The sequence below is a fragment of the Anarhichas minor genome, unplaced genomic scaffold (assembly GCF_050575085.1).
Source record: "Anarhichas minor isolate MPS153535 unplaced genomic scaffold, ASM5057508v1 ptg000073l, whole genome shotgun sequence".
Lineage (NCBI taxonomy): Eukaryota > Metazoa > Chordata > Actinopteri > Perciformes > Anarhichadidae > Anarhichas > Anarhichas minor.
The window spans coordinates 795163-811714 of NW_027466519.1; the positions used below are offsets into that span (position 1 = coordinate 795163).

The following is a 16552-nucleotide window of genomic DNA, read 5'->3' on the forward strand; positions in this document are numbered from 1 at the left end:
AGTGGCAGAAGTTAATGCAAATTCAGGAGTCGACAAGAAATGAAATCGAGAGGAGACGTATGCACTTACTGAGCGTTTATATGCATCGAAAGACTGCTGCTATGGTGCCCATCGATACTCTTATAACCTTTGTGAGTGTCTGTGTGTGTGTGTGTGTGTGTGTGTGTGTGTGTGTGTGTGTGTACATTTGCATTTACCTAAATATGACCTAATATGGTGAGATATTGGCTCAACTAAATGTTACCAGTGTGTATGTGTAAACAAGCAGGTGCAAGATGAGCAGCATTGTTCTCCTGCAGCGTTGTTTACCTGCTGCAATTCTTTACGTGAACATGGAGGACTTAAAAGTTGACCTGCTGTAGCGCCAATGACCGCCCCGGTCAAAGACAGAATATCTTTCAATTGTGCTTTGGGTTTTGTCTCTTAGGCAATATGTCTTACTACAGTCTAAGGACATTACACGTGCTTAAAAAAAGGAAGTAAAAGTGCAAAACATTTAGAATAATCTAACACCAGTGCTGTTTTAGTGCACTAGGTTGTTTTCTGTTATTGCCTAAAGGGGCCGCTTTGGGGCTTTGGGTGAGCCAGTGGATGTGAGGAGCTGCTCAAGGGCAGACATGTTTTCATGTGGCTCCTAATAAATCATCCATCGTAGTTTGCCTCCTTCTCTTTGCAGTTCTTTCACCGGAGATTTATTTTCCCACAAAATTCGGTGATACACAGCAGATTTTGCCAACGAGGATGGGATTTCCTCAGGGTGATGAGAGTTTTTAAGACGAGAGAAAGCACAGCGAAGATGGCGGCGGCATTCGGGCAAAGTGAAGACTTTTCCCTTTAAACGAAAAACGAAGAAACATTCAAAGCCTATTTGGAAAGGTTAGAACCGCTCCTCTTAGCAAACTGGCTGAAATATGGCGATGAAAATTCAAAGGCAGTATTGTGGGCAGAAATTACCACACGCTGCTGATGGACTTTAGTGCACCATTGAAGATGTCGGACAAATTTAATTGCAAAAAGATACAAGTTAAACTCCAGAAACCAGAGGGAGGACGAGTCTTTAAATGAGTACAAGTTGAGGGAACTTTATATTCTTGCAAGTTTAGGATATTCCTAGATAATGCATTCAGAGATAGATTTGAGCACAGGGTGAAAAGAGCAGCGCCATCGAATGCTAAATGCAGCCCACACTAAATGCGATGGGATATGCACACCAAGTGAAAAAAAAGTCCAGTCTAGTCAAGTCTTTTGAGGCTGAGGTTGAGGACACTTTGTGTAAGTAAGGGTAAATGAAAAAAGGCTAAAATTGTAAGTAGACACAGGAGTAGCAGTAGCAGTTTAAGAAGGTAAAGCAGATGTCTGTTGAGAGTCTACAGTAAACAGTTGCTTGCATAATTGTCCAGCATTCCTTTGAAGAGACTGGATCAAGAAGTTAGAACTGGATTGGTCTTCTGTAAACAGAGCAACATTTGAGAGTGTGGAGGAGTTATGTGAGAGATACCCCGAGGTGCACAGCCCAGTCTAGGGAAGGTGATGGGGATCAAAGCCAAACTCCATGTAGTACCAGGGGCTATTCACAAGTTTTGCAAACCGCCTTATGCACTTAGGGGGGGGGGGGGCTGATGGTGTTATTTCGCCTGATAATTACAGTGAATTTTACAGTGAAAGTGAGGAGAATCTGTGGGGATATCTTTTAAAGCAGAAGCGTAGCATGCCTGCCACAGCACCTTGCATACGGGCTACAGGTCCTTGGGAGAGAATACACCTTGATTTTGCAGAGGATAAAAAGCAAATGTTTTGTGGTTTTGTTATGGATGCATATGCTCGCTTATCTGCAGGTAATCATTTTGAAGACCACCACAGCCGGCAAAACTATTGAGGTTTTGAGAAACCTATTTGCATCATGCAGATTGCACAAAGCGGTAGTGACAGACAATGGACCTCAATTTACTTCAGCGGAGAAGTGATCAAGAAAGTTATGAGGAACACATGAACATCTGTATAAATGTTCACGGTAATCCAGCCATTCATAATCAATCATGTTGACTCATCGCAACCCTAAAGACCACAGCTAACTCGCATCACGATGAAAAAAGGATATATGCTGTACTGGGAGGAAATTTTACCGAACAAGAATCTTTATGGACTTTATTTATATGGGAATTGTGGCTTTTGTCTTTCCCTGGCACACTGCAGAGTATGCTAATCACTTCAGTCTAAAACAAGCTTGGGGTTTCCATTCCCGTCACTGATGCTCGCTTCCTCTGTTTCACAGAAAAAACCCTCAGAGGCTCATGTCACCTCCCTCAGCAGATGGCTGGGGCAAACGCAGAATGACAGGCCTTGATTTCACTGATGCTTAAAATATGAATTCACCAACTGTTGTAGAACAATTTGAATCTTTAACCTATTTTCACACCGGGGCTTGCGCACTGGGAAGACTTTCCTCATCAAAGGCTCGGCACAGCTCTTTTTACGGACTTTTCGTGCAACTTCCGTGCAAGATTTTTTTTTTTTTTAAATCCTAACCCTATAATACAATAGTCCGTACAACTGCAATAAGTGGAAACATGATGAAACACACACTGTAAAGCATAAATTGTTGGCCGGAATATAATGCCATTTATTCTGGCGTTGTCACTCAGAGGCAAGACTACGGTGTTGTTTTTAGATAGCGCCACGAAGAGCTTTGGTTTACAGGCTTGCATCATTGAAGGTGTTGTAAGGCTGTCTTGTCAGTCTTTTAGAGTAAGGCTTACTCCCACTCTCTCACAGTGGGAGACCTCTCTGGCAACAGCAGACAAATGGAATGCGGTGGCATGTTCCATGATCACGTAGACTCTGATGGGTGAAAAGATGCTGGAGGATTGTATTTGTTCACTTGTTTCTTTGTTTGTGTGTGTCATAGAGTACGTGTGTACGCACACAGACGGGACTCAGTTAATATTTACATTAGTAATAACACATTTGAGTATTAGAATCTTCACAGCATTATGGCCTCAGTCAACCCTCTCCCCTTTTCTGTAGAAGTAACAAAAGCAATAGTAGGTTGTACTTAAGAACATTTTGGTCCACTTACAGCTCAGTACGAGTCTGAGTTGAATGCCGTTTTATTAACAGAAACGCTAGCACAAGGAGACAACGCAATACACTAAATGTGTCTTCTTCTGCCTTCACAAGACCGCTGCAATACATTCGTCCCTTAAATAAAATCGAATCATTTGAATGAACCACGACCTACTGTGAGTGACCACATTTAAGGTGCTGAGGAAAATGTCTTATTTCAGAACAGTCAATGCAATTGTTCTTTCATTGATTTGTATTCTATTTTAATGTGAATCTCCATCACAAAATGTTAAACTCTCAACAATGCCAAATGCTTACAGTATGATTATCCAGCAAATTCGGCATGCGAGGAAGGAGGATACATGTGAGTTATTGCCTTACGTTTTTACAATCTGGTCCTTATATCTAATAAATGACTAAATTGATGTGAAAATCACTAGGAAGAAGCATGGGTAAGTGTCCCTCACACTCACAATGGTCATTGATTGAAGTAGAATTTTTTGGATGCTTGATGGAAATTTAATCAGTTACAATTGTGATAATTGATCAGGATTCTTTTTTTTGCCCGCAGCAAATATGCCAAAAACATCCAAACTTCTCCAATGTGAGCATCTGCTGCTTGTCTTTGTCATATACCATAGTAAACATAATGCCTTTGAGTATTGGTGTGATTTTGTGACATGTTATAGACAAAACGCTTAAACGATTGAGAAAATAATTAGCGTATTAATTAGATGCTTCTAAATACAAAATAAGTTTTAAATGCCATCCCTGACCAAGCCTGTGAGAGAACACTTGTCTCTCTTCATTTTTTTATTTTTCTACTCAGCAGTGTCACTGCTCCCTTTTCCAGATGCTGAATATTGCACGAGCATTGCAGCTCTAGCCATGATAGTCCCATCGTGTTTAAACAGAGCCAAAGCACGAACGATGTTAGGTTCCGTGTCTGAAAAAGGGCTTACGTTTGTCAAACGCTTGACTGCTGTTGAAGTCGGCCCCGTCTCTCTGTGCACGTGTTAATTTGAGGGACTGGCTAGATTGAGAAATGTCGGCCATTAGAGTCGGTTTATTTCGATTAGTTGTTAGATGCCACGCCTCGCCTCCTGCAATTACAAATCGAACTCCCTTTGCTGCTTGAACAAGCCACTGATTGCCACGCTGATTATTGGGCCACAGAACTGCCATTGTGGTTCTAAAACCTTCATTTGTGTCTTTTTCTCAACTCTTCCCCTCAATCAAACAGGAACTCCAAATTGTGTTAGCTTTTATTAAAAAGAAACAAAGGAGCCAGAGGCAGCTTGTGTACCTGACATGCATGGCTGATGACTCTTTTTAAATATGCTATGTGATAGGGCTGTAACGGTTTGTGCACTCATACCGCACTGTGTGTGTGTGTGGGGGGGGGCATGGTCTGGTGCATGCTGCCGCACGCAGACCACGTGGAATGTAGATTTTTCCTTGTAATGTGGAATCAAAGTTTACAAGTGCAACATTCGCCCGCAAACTTTTAGCTGTACGCCGTTAGCAACATATGCTGAGGTTAGCACAACAAGCGGATTGGCAGGCGAGTCGAACGCACGTGAAACGCCAGAGCTGGAATCCCCTTCTGCGGGTTCCTGGTCAGCTACAACAGCATCGGTGAAAGATTTGTGTCAAGGCACAGGGTTAAGACAAGGATTGTCGGCTCCACCGTTGTCGGGTTTGTGGGTACGCACTATGCACGTTTCGACGGCATCACCCAGATGTGCCAATCACCGGGATAAATGTTTGGGTGTTGTGTATAATTTTTATTTTTTTATATTCCATGTATTTGGTTATTTTCAGTTTTATAACCTATTGTGACCTGTGGCCTTCTGGTGTTTTGTCACTGTTCATAAAGTGTAATGCAGAATTATTTGGTGTCTTATTTTAATTTTGAAAATAGTTCACAAACGTTGCCAGTGGGCAAAATGCTACCTCAGTCCCCAACAAGAGGATTCTCTCTGTCTTTAACACTTACTGTACTTACTGTACACGTCAAGGGTGTGCCCACGGTTTATTTGTGTGGCAAGAGACATGCAATCATAAATAGTTTAAAAGATCAAATAATGTTTGAAACATTGGTGGCACATGAGCTAGGATTGTCCGTGAGCGTTAAAGTCACTAGCTGTAAGCACAAGAGAGGACTGTAAGAGAATTCATAGAGGAATGCCATAATTCGTTTATCACCAAAAGCGGGTTATCACTCAGAATTTAAAAAGTTAAGACTTCAAAACTGTCCAAACCTGAATGAAATAAATGTGAGATGATTCTTAAAACCAGCTTTAATAACCAATCCACGGACTGTTAACATTGATGCGTTCAGAAAATCGTAACGGCGTTGGCAGAGCTCCACTAGAGGGGAGCACTCCACAGGTTTAAGCTAGATCTTAGGTTAAGGGATGTAATTCGATCATTAAGGATTAAAGATTTATTAGACATGGAGTGAGAGTTTAAAAGAGCAAAGACACCTGGAGTAAGGGGCTTAGCTGAACTGGAAATACTACAGCAGACTATAATGAAATTACCGTAGCAGTTGAAGACACAGAATGCTGGTACTGGTATCAATTCTAGACGCGATCCTAACAGGAATACTGTACGAGTCCAGGGAGGTACAGTCAGGTCAGGGGTCAGGAGGTTAAAATGAAAAGAAACGTATCCTAATGCTTTTGTTTTCTCCCCCCTGCTGTACCCAACTCGCATTGAACCGAGACTTCTGTGTACTGTTACATCCCTACACAGCGTGACTATCCCGTAGAGCAGTGGTTCTCAAACTTTTTCTGTCGCGCCCCACTTTGGAGGAAGAAAAATGTTCATGCCCCACCGCCCCAACAAAATTGTAACAAAATGGTCTATGTTGAATTTTTATTGAAATAACATTTTGTGACTCCTCCGTCTGTGCTTTTTCAAATAATAGAATAAAGAAACTTGCAATCACTTTCAAGTAAACCAGATTGCTCCATCAGACAAAAACTAATAAAATGTGCAATCACTTTGTTAGAACAATGCAAATAAAGTTATATCTGTGCAAAAAATAACTACAATTTGGCAAAAAAAAATAGCTTATTGCAATTGGCTGCAATTAACCTGTTTTGCACTAAACATCTTTTCAAGATAACAATAAAGTGCAACCTGTGAAAAACTAAACAAAACAAGTTCAAATATTTGGCTATAAAGAGTTTTACACTGCATTTTGCTTGCGGTGTTCATCAAGTTTCCTCTGAAAGAACTCCAGTGGCTTATTGACGTGAGTGGGGTGTAATGTCTCCAAGTGTCTTTTTAATTTGTTGGGTTTCATACTATCCGCAGCTAAAGTTTTCAGACATAAAACACAGACTGGTCTCTCCTCATCTCCTACCGCATTCACTGTGAAACCCAGAGCAAGATAGGCGTCATCATATTTTCTTCTTGGCTGCTTGCTGTTCGTCTCGGATGCATCGCTTGCGGTTGCTTTTCTGTTCCCGCCTGCCAAATGTCTCTTCATTTTGAACACTAAGCCACACATGTGAGTCGCCAAGGATCATGGCCTTCGCGCATGCGTAACCTGTTAACGGCGTAACGTAAACATTTACACGAAAGTACAGGCATTTCGCCATGTATTTATTAATTAATTAAAAAAAATAAAATTAAAAAATTAATTCTGCATTTCCCCCTGCGCCCCACCTGTAATACCACCGCGCCCCACAGTTTGAGAACCACTGCCGTAGAGAATGGACCCACCCACTTCACTCACATCAACATGTGCAGACACAAAGGCAATGCGTACATGAATCCCGAGTGTGTGTGCATTCCCATGCGTAATTATGCCAACAGCTGAAGAGGATTTTGTGTTCAATAGTACTTGAATTAGCTTGACGTTAGGGAGAAGCAGTCTCATTCCATGGTCACTGTGAGGACACGGAGAACTGTCTGGTGAAGGACAACTCGTAGCATTTAAGTGTTCTACTACGTCTTCATAACAGAGCGGGCAGTGTTGTCCGATGACCATTGGGCCACTTTGAGATTGCATCAGTCAGCTTTATTACAGCCTGGAGACCTGCACAGTCAGTGTACGTAGCGGCCCATCTTGAGTAAAGAGAGGCACAGAAACCACATCGGGGTCCTGCGTTGAGTATATTGTTCACAAGCCGTTGAGAGGGGCTCTGACGAGTCATGACAGCTTCGTGCACGAGACATGCTGCCTTCATTTGGATACACTTGAGTCATTTTGTATATCTGCTTGAAAGAAGTGTACTCTCTATAATGCCTCTCCCCTACCAACAATCACTTTATAGAAGTTTATATTTCCCCAGCCATATTGGCTACATGCATTCTGTCAGACTGCATTTTATGTATACCCTCTCTATAATGCACAGTCTAGCAAACAAGTATTATATTTTGTATACAGAGAAGAATAATACTGTATGGGCATCTGTGTTGCTGAGACATTTTCAGCAAAGTTTGGATGAGGTCTGGCTATAGGATTTCCTTATCTCACTCTGCAACCTTTGCTGTCTTCATACAGGTGCTTCATACAGCAGCCTGTGACACAGATCATCATAAAAGAAAAAATATAGAACTGCAGGATTGGTTTCTAAAGTTCTTTTTTTTGCCAGACTGATGCTAAAGAAATCCAAAAACATTTCGAGACCTTAAGACGTGTTGTTTTTACTCTTATATAGACAATTAATATCAGCCTGACAATGAAACCCAAACACCTAAGGGTCTACAATAATCCATTCCCACTCAGGCTTTCACACATACTGTAGCTATATCAATTCGTCATAATATTGAGTGTGGTCTCTGTAGTTTGCATAAAGAGCTGCAGCTGCAGAGGGAGAGAAAAGGGTTCACACAATGAACACACACATTTATAAACACAACCATGTATATAATTGTGTTTACGTTGTTCATGTCAGTCTAATTGAAGCATTCAGAGACTCTATCACACCAAACAGCAATCTGCTGGTCTGTCTGCCTCAGTTTGACGTCTTTAGGATAAAGCAAAACCGGAAATGAATGTGAATAAAAAAAGGATACCACAGGCTGCAGCAGGATGCACTTGGTAATAGCTTTTAGTGTCCAGCATGTGTCGTACTGTAGGAGGAATGATCAAATGAAATTTGTTATCATTTCACATTCTCTGTGTGCCCCTATACCTGGTTTTCCTACTAACACTCCTGACATGTATTGTGTCACACCTCAACTCTCAGCTGCCTCTGCAGAGCACAGACAATCAGTACAGCGAACATGTGGCTGTTAAAGTACCTGGACTGGTGTTCTGAAGAAGGCAGACACATCGTGCACACCTCCCCAAAGTGGTCACTACATTACATTATAACAGCAAGATACGCTGTCTGTAAGTCCACAGTTGCCTGTTACATCTCACCTCTTTGATTTGGCTGCTGGGAGTTTAGTCATCAAGCCTGTTGGAGCCTCTCACACGGCGCTCACACTATTGGCTGTAATGTCGCACTTTCTACCACGAGCCAGGGGAGACCCATTCTGCTCCCGGTGTTTATCTTGCAGCTTCTGGCAGTGATGCCGTTTTAATGGTCGGCAAAGCGAGCTTCAATTGACATTAGGAGAAATTTAATGTTCAAGGGCACTTGTCTTTTTAAACTCCTTGGCTTTCATCTCCACGTATTTCCATTACCCCATTCATATTCTGGCTAATGAAGATCTTTTTGCACTTAACCTGACTGATGGGAATTCTCCTACCCACAGGACAGCAGTAGAATAAAATGAGTATGAACCCGTTACTGGGGAGGTGGAGGAAGTATGTGCAAAAGGAAATCCGTGCAGATTCCGGGGAGCCAAAAGATTAGATTCATTTAGGAAATCACTTTTAAGGCTTTCAGACGTAATTTAACAAATCTTGCTCCGCTGTAGCCTCCAAGCCAGCCTGAATCTCACAAGATGTATTTATTTTTCTATTGTAGTCTGGAAAAGATCTACAGAGAATCGACAGAGCCATCCAAGTGTAAGCTTGACCAATCAGAGAGCTATAGATGATAGGTGACTGGGCACCTCAACTCCTAATCCTTGTTTTGGGCTAATAAACGAAGCAAGGCCTATTTCTCTTCTAAAAGTAATGTATAAAAAAAACAATGTCAGTGGACCAATGTACGAGTCCAGACTGTTCATTTTGTTCCAGTTTTGAAAGTGTGTTTGTCCAGTGGAAAAGACCACAAAAAGCAAAGAATCATTTTCTGAGCTTCACAAGGATTCTCAGGAGATAAAACTCAAACTGCAAAGAGCGCTCTTTCATTGTTTCGTACATTGTGAGCATGTTTTTAATAGTTTAGTAAAATGGAAGAGAGCGTGACTATTACTCTCTCTGTAACCATTTAACCTCCTCAAAGAGATTTTCTAAATCAAAGTTCAGTGTTTTGATATTCTTCACATTTTGAAAGACTATAGAGCGATGCTTTTATCCGCTGATGTGCTGCAGTTATTCCATTTCGTGTAAGCTAAAGAAACCTAAAACAGGGTCACAGCGGTGTGTCCTTATCATTTCAATGCTTCAAGGTAGTCTTTTGTCGAGCACAGAATTGCAGGACATAATACCAGCTTCAACATGTATGACCTTGATTTGAGCAGTACTGTATAATTCAACGTCTCTGCACCTCAGCGGGTCTGTGAGAGAGATGCATCTAAATGATAGATGACTTGTCATTTATCACTGTCGTCACCTTGGCACTCAGAAGGAAATAACAGCCCAGCCAGGGTGGGTCACTTCCTGTGTGCAGCTACTTTGTCTCTGCCTAAAACCGTTTAGCTGTCGAGTTGAATGTCAAATACTGTACAATGGCTCGCACACTCAAAAACATAGTTATTATTCATCAACACACACCAGCACACATGCATACTTCAGCTCATACTGTCATGATCAGAAAGTTGTGATCAACTGAAAGCTGGAAACTGTCAAATTTTACACAAACTGGTAAGTCAAGTATTCTCAAACTTGTAAAACATTATGAATTGCTTCCTTCCTTTGATACTAGAGTCATACTTAAAGGATTGTGCAAGTAGTTTGGTATATTTGGCCCATAAACTAGATATTAGGCTAGGTATTGTATTACATTTCTGCCAATAGATCCATCTAAATCCTACAAACTGCACCTTTAAGTGCAAGCAAGAGGCAACGCAGTGTTCCTCAAACAATACATTTTAGTGTCTACACTTGGGAGTCGCTGGGGACCTTTGTGCCTGGCAGTGCCAAGGATTGAATGCTTCAGATGCTGAGTCATCTCTTTCATCCTCCCTCTTTGCAATCACTCTCTACCGACACCTGTCAGAGAAATGAACAAGTGCGCTGCTGCTTTCTGGTTGTTCATCAGGGTGTCCACGTCATATTTCATTCACACATTGATTAATTCCGTAGAAGGAGGGAGTCGGACGTACCTTTGACTGAAACTGTTCTCCTTCCTCCGACAGTGGAGGGTCACAACCCTGTGACCTTCGCTTCTGACATCCTGACTCACCGTCCACACAACAGGGTTACTGGCTCTAGCTCCCAGAAACGCCACCCCGTCCTTCAGCTTGACCCTGAAACACACAGGTTAAAAGAAAAACATGACTTTAGAACTGTCCAGTCCATTACTGGAACTGTCACCAGAACGGCTCACAAATGAAGTGTCACAGCTTCAGAAACTCGCCCGGCCTCTTTTATTCTCTCTCTCTTCCCTGACACAAACACACATGTTTGAAAGACAGAAATTAAATGAGGTTGGCTTTCATTTTCTCAAGGTGTCAAAACAAACTCCAAACACTCATGTTTTCTCTCTATCACACACGTAAGAAGGACATTAAATCATCTACTGAAAAAAAAAAGTTTGGGACGATAGTAACAAAAATATGCTTTACTAATATAAAAAAACAGTTTATTTATTTTTTAAGTATTTTGGTGGTTGCTAGATGATGAAAACACAATAATTACACTTCCAACAAAATTGTGTGGACAAAGGAACTCCATTATCCATTTTGGATAATCATCAGTGAAAAACAACTCAAATGCTTTCAAACTTTTTACGTTTTATTTCGGGTGAATATTGCTTTGGGGACGTGAATCTGGCAGGTACAAGTCAAGCAAATCATTTCATTAGAACCTGAAATAATCCCGAGTCAGGGTTAGCGAGTTCAAATGAACCCCTGTGAAGATGTGTTGAACCACCATGAGAGTACATATGCAGGACTCTTCAGAACATCACACACACACACACACACACACACCTGGGCGTTTGCCAGACCTCAGATCCCTGCAGCCTTCATGCCACCTCTGCCCCACCCTATTGTCCCTCTATCACTTCCATTACTCCTGGTCACAGTCTGTGGGGGAGGCTATACAGGTGGCGAAGAACCATGACCTCCTCCTCTTCCAGTGTCCTGCCACGCTGTTGCTCTCTTCCTCCTTTTCCTCCTCTGTCACATGCAATTACCATGAAGAACGTGAGCAGCTTTCAGTGCCTTCTTTTCCAACATTACAAATTGCTCCTGTTCGAACCGCTGCCACAAACGCCGCAGAATACGTGTTTTATGCGGGGAAAATGATGGCAGGAAAAGCTGGATCTGAAGTACAACACCAACGGCACAAAGAAAGGTGAGGAGAAAGAAGCATTTCTATTCAGTGAAACATGAACGCAGGGTAATTTTTCCCCGGCATCAATCTAATTGGAGACTGTCCTCATTCAGGAACTGCGAAAAACTTGTAAAAGATGAAGAGAAAAAAACTGAGCGTTAACGGTGGGATAATGACATGACAAACCATGCAGCAGTCCTTAGAAGAGCGCAGCCATTACATCTTCAGTGTTCAACCGATCTTCTTTGATCCTATCCAGGCCGCCGAGGCGGTGATAACTGGCCTCGTGTTGGTCGCAGGCTTCTGACGAGCAAAGATAAAGGCCGCCGGTGTGGAACACACAGACAATAACTAGGAGGAGACGAGTCATTGTCGTCTGCCCTCCTGTCTTCCAGTCGTTGCGGCAGCCACAGTAATTACTACAAACTGACAAGCAGATTCAGCACTGACGGTGGACTAACGGGACAGGCGATAATCAACTAATATGAACTTGAGTCTTACGTTGTTGTGTTGATGAAATATAGAAGCCCAATTAGAGCGGGGACATGCTTTAGGTCCCAGGATGATGTCCAGCAGCACCTTCTTCCTCTCCTTTTCTTTTTCTGCTAACGTATGACGGATGCCATTAATGTATTGTGCTTGCATCAGTGCTCAATTTTGATTTTGAACTGATGGTTTCAGTAATTTTTTTTAAAATAGTCAGTACTAATTAACACATGCATAAACGTGCTTGTTTAGTCTTTTTATAAAAAATATATTGGGCTTCTATTGTGTTTAGTAACTGTATTTGGCATTTCATAGAGTCAAAAAACTGGTTGATGAGTACTGATAAAGAACGACTCACTCCTGAGCTACAGTGTAAGTACGCTGTCCATGGTCCTGATACTCTGTGTTCTTAATGACTAACCCTTTCTTTCTTTCTCTCTTTCCTCACACTCACTCTAGTTCTCTCACACGCATGACAGACAAACCCAAGCATGAACTATAGCCAACAAGTAAGCATGCTGAATTACCAAATGGCATGTTGTAAATGAGATTGCTTTGGCTAATATGATTTCTGTTGAGAGAGGAGGAGGAGGAGGGAGGGGGGGGGGCAATAAAGGAAAGTGATTCGAAAGGAGGCCCCTTTCACATGCATCAGCACATGAAGCTGCCTCATTAATTCCGTGAAAACCTGCATCAGTGGGATGAGTATTTACAGATGAGATGAGGTTGTCAGAAAAGTTTTCAGCTCTCCCCTGATTGATGCTCAGAAATGACACCCCCCGGATGGCATGTCACCACACCTCGCATTCTGGCATGCCTCTCGTATGCTGCATGAAATACTAATGTACATTAATGTTACTATGCACAGCGGGGAATTAAATGGAATACAAACAATTCTGAATATGACATTTAGACACCATGTTTTACAGATGATAAGCAATCAATGTATCAAGATAACAATAGAAAAAGTAGCAATGCATTACCAATCAAATGAAACCCAATTTCTACAAAATGTAAGTTTGACACGTCAAATATAGGCAACTGCAGATGAATGACCTGAGCAGTGGCTGAAAAATACATCTAGAATTCCTCCATTGACAGTGGTGGAAGAAGTATGCATATTTGTTACTGAAATAAAAGTAACAATAGCACACGATTAAACTACTGCATCACAAGTAAAAGTCCTGTATTCAAAATGTTACATAAGCAATGGTTCAGAACAGCATAATGCACATAAAATGTGGGCCACTTGGTTGCAGCAGAAACGAGCTGCGAACGCAACATCGACATATTAAATAGTCTCTACTGCATTGATGTGCAGGCAGTCATTTGATGTTAGACCTGTTAGGGTCGAGCAATATGTCCAACCGGCCACCATCACCTCAACAACCGGCGATTGGCGATATGTTCACGCAGTTGTGTGCGTGTGTGTGTGTGTGTGTGTGTGTGTGTGTGTGTGTGTGTGTGTTTTTGAGCAGATTCGCCATTCGGGGGGGAAGGGCACATTAAGATTGAAGAAAAGGGAGAAAAAAACAAAGAGTGTGTGTGTGGGGGGGGTGAGCTGGTGTAAAAGTCTTTGTGGTGTGCACAGGGATGGAAGGATAGTTTGGTGTTTAAGGTGTTTGAGCAGAGAGAGGGGATAGTGGTTTACAGAGACCAGCCAGGCAAATTAGAAAAGACGAGCGTTGCATCAGTGTGAATGAAAAAGGACAGAGGATGAAAACATTTCGGAGAGGAGAGGAGTCAAAGAGAGGGCTTTATGCTCAATAGGCTAGAGTAAGAACTTGTAGTTTTAGTTATTTGCTGTCTGTTCTGGTCTTGTATTTCCAACAATAGCAAAGAAATATATTAATGTCGTCCTATAGAAGCCATTTCAAAGGTTATGTCACCCACTAAACTTAAAGTTAAATTTACAATTCATGAGAAGAAACAGGATGAAAACTATTCCCTGTATTAGGTTATAACAGATCATTATTATTGCAAAGATGGAGACAAAGAGAACCCGATAAATTCACAAGGACATACATGTAGTTAGTACACACACACACAGACACACCTTGGTCTGTGTCTATATATACGTTGGCAGAGAGTGGGTTGTTGGACAAAGCTAACCTTTAGTGGAGATGAATACGAGAACAATAGCTCTGATATCTGCTCAGCCACAAAGAAAAGCCACTCTTGGTTCCTCCTGCAGAGGAGGAGCCAGATGGAGAAACGCTTTAATACAGATGAGTCGCAGCACATTCATATACAACCTGCAGCCAGGTTCTGAGGTATCATTAACTAACCCCATTGAAACTTTTGAAAGAAAAAGTCCTGCATGACAAATTGGTCAGATGGTGAATCTAAAACACACGCTAACTTGTGGCTGGGCATATTTTCCAAATGTATTTTCAAATGTATTATCTGAATTCAATTTACAGACAGCAGGCAAAATTGGCCAAATCACATTGAGCTAGTTAAGTTGGCCCGCGTCCCTAAATTCTCAAACACCTGCAACTAAATCCAGTTATGAAATAAACACACAAGCTGTTTAGAACCCTGGCTTTATTCATGCGCCCTTCCTCCCTCTCTATCTCTCTTGCTCAGAAACTAAGTAATCTCCATCACCTCCGCGGTAAAATTAAATTAGATAGTCGCCAGTGACAGGTGAACTAGGCTGGGAGCTGGTTCAATAAATTAGTAATGCGAAACAGGGAGATGCTCTGAGTCAATTAGCTGAGGAATAGCTGTCGGTGGAGTGTTTTTAAGGGTGAGCAGACACAGCCAGATGCGGAGATAAAAAAAGAGAGCTAATTCAATTAATGAGTATGATGCTGTTCTTCCCATTATCAGAGCTCGTTAAAAGTGCTGGTGCGTGGCAACGCTGCAAACCTATAGGACAAGAAGAACACGATCAGATAAAGAGGGCTCGCCAGACAAAGCTCATCTCCACCCGTGCGTTCTGCTGCATCGCTCTCTGTGTCACCCTTTTGTCTCACTTTCACCATGTCTCTTATCATATCTCCCTCTGTCTGTTTTCTCTGAAACACTCCCCGCTTCCCTCCGCCTTCCTCCCATCGCTCTCTGTATCCTCCACCAGAGCTCCCCGTCTAGCTTTGGAGCTCTGAAATAAAGCTTCTTTTATATCATTTTTAATTAGGAAACAAGAGATGCTGCACACTGCTGGTCACTTTAAGTCACTTCATTTAATTATCTCATTGCAGTCGGTAAAGCTTCGTTGGGTAATTTGAGGGTTGACAGACCTAAACGTCTTAATTGAGTAAAGTGAGTCCAAGTGATCGCTAGTGTGCAGAAATTCTGAATCCTTCTCACTTTACAGTTTTTGGCCCAACACCCCTGTAATTAAGACTTCATGGTGTACGTGAACTCTGTTCAAAGCTTTTAGCCACGCTAGCAGCTATAGGCTAAAGGGTCAGTCAGTCGGTCCAACAAGAATGTTGACAATTACATTTTTTACTGACATTCACGGTCCCCAGAGGATGAAGTCTACTGATTTTGGTGATCCCCTTACTATTCCTCTACCGCCACCCCGCAGGTTGGCATTGGCAGTGCACGGTGAAAAGTCTCGACGGCTGGATTATCATGGAAATTGGTGCTGACATTCATGTTTTTTTCATTCAAGTATCTGACTCTGACTCTGACTTTTCATTTTGTGCCATGATCATATCAAATTTTCAATTTGTCCAAACCGTTTAGATTTTCTTTACAAAGAGCATTACTCACTAACATGCTTGAAACTTAATCAATAAATAAATCTATGATTATTTAAACTTCAGACCGAGCTGGAAATACAGGGTATGGACCCACCATTTACACCTGTACTGCAATCTAGTATATCTATGCAAAAAATACTGCATTGTCTCCAAGCCATAAATACAGTCCGTGGTACTTTTCTCAACTTGTTCAAAATGGAATCTGAGTTGAAAACATCTTCTCACTTTTTACTCAGGAAAAAGGAGGATTGAGGGAGCATATTGTGACATACTCAAGCAGGCTATCATCACCTAAATTTCACCCACACCCTCTAATTTCCTCAGGATGTTGCTGGTAAAGGGCCGTTGCCTTGCGTGAGGCTTATCCGCTCCTTCACTTTACCCTTGTGAAATGTCAATTTTCTGTCTTTGTGCCAATGACCGCCTATCATCTCACCATCATTTACAGATCAATATCTGTGTGATCCAAACCAGACTGGGCTTTCGGAGCTGTGAAGGGTTAAAAGCTACCCATCTATCAAGGGACAAAGAGGATCAAAGGGAGTACTACTTGAAGTGCCTCTTAGTCATTTGAACCTCCAGTTGATTATATTGAGTGCTACTTAATTGAGGAGATGCTGACTGTCACCAAACACTAGACACGTTTATAATCAGCTATGCAAGAAGCTCTCTGTACTGTCCGAGAAAAGCACAGCCTTTGCTTTGCTTT

At 41.9% G+C, this 16552-nt stretch overlaps 1 protein-coding gene across 1 annotated transcript in view; it reads right to left on the reverse strand.

Moving 5' to 3' along the window:
* LOC142935530 (transmembrane protein 132C) overlaps positions 1-16552 on the reverse strand; it is a 126643-nt gene that overhangs the window by 46639 nt on the left and 63452 nt on the right. Inside the window, exon 4 of the mRNA XM_076079939.1 lies at positions 10468-10611. Coding sequence (XP_075936054.1) covers positions 10468-10611 — 144 coding nt within the window. The remainder of the gene's footprint in view (positions 1-10467; positions 10612-16552) is intronic.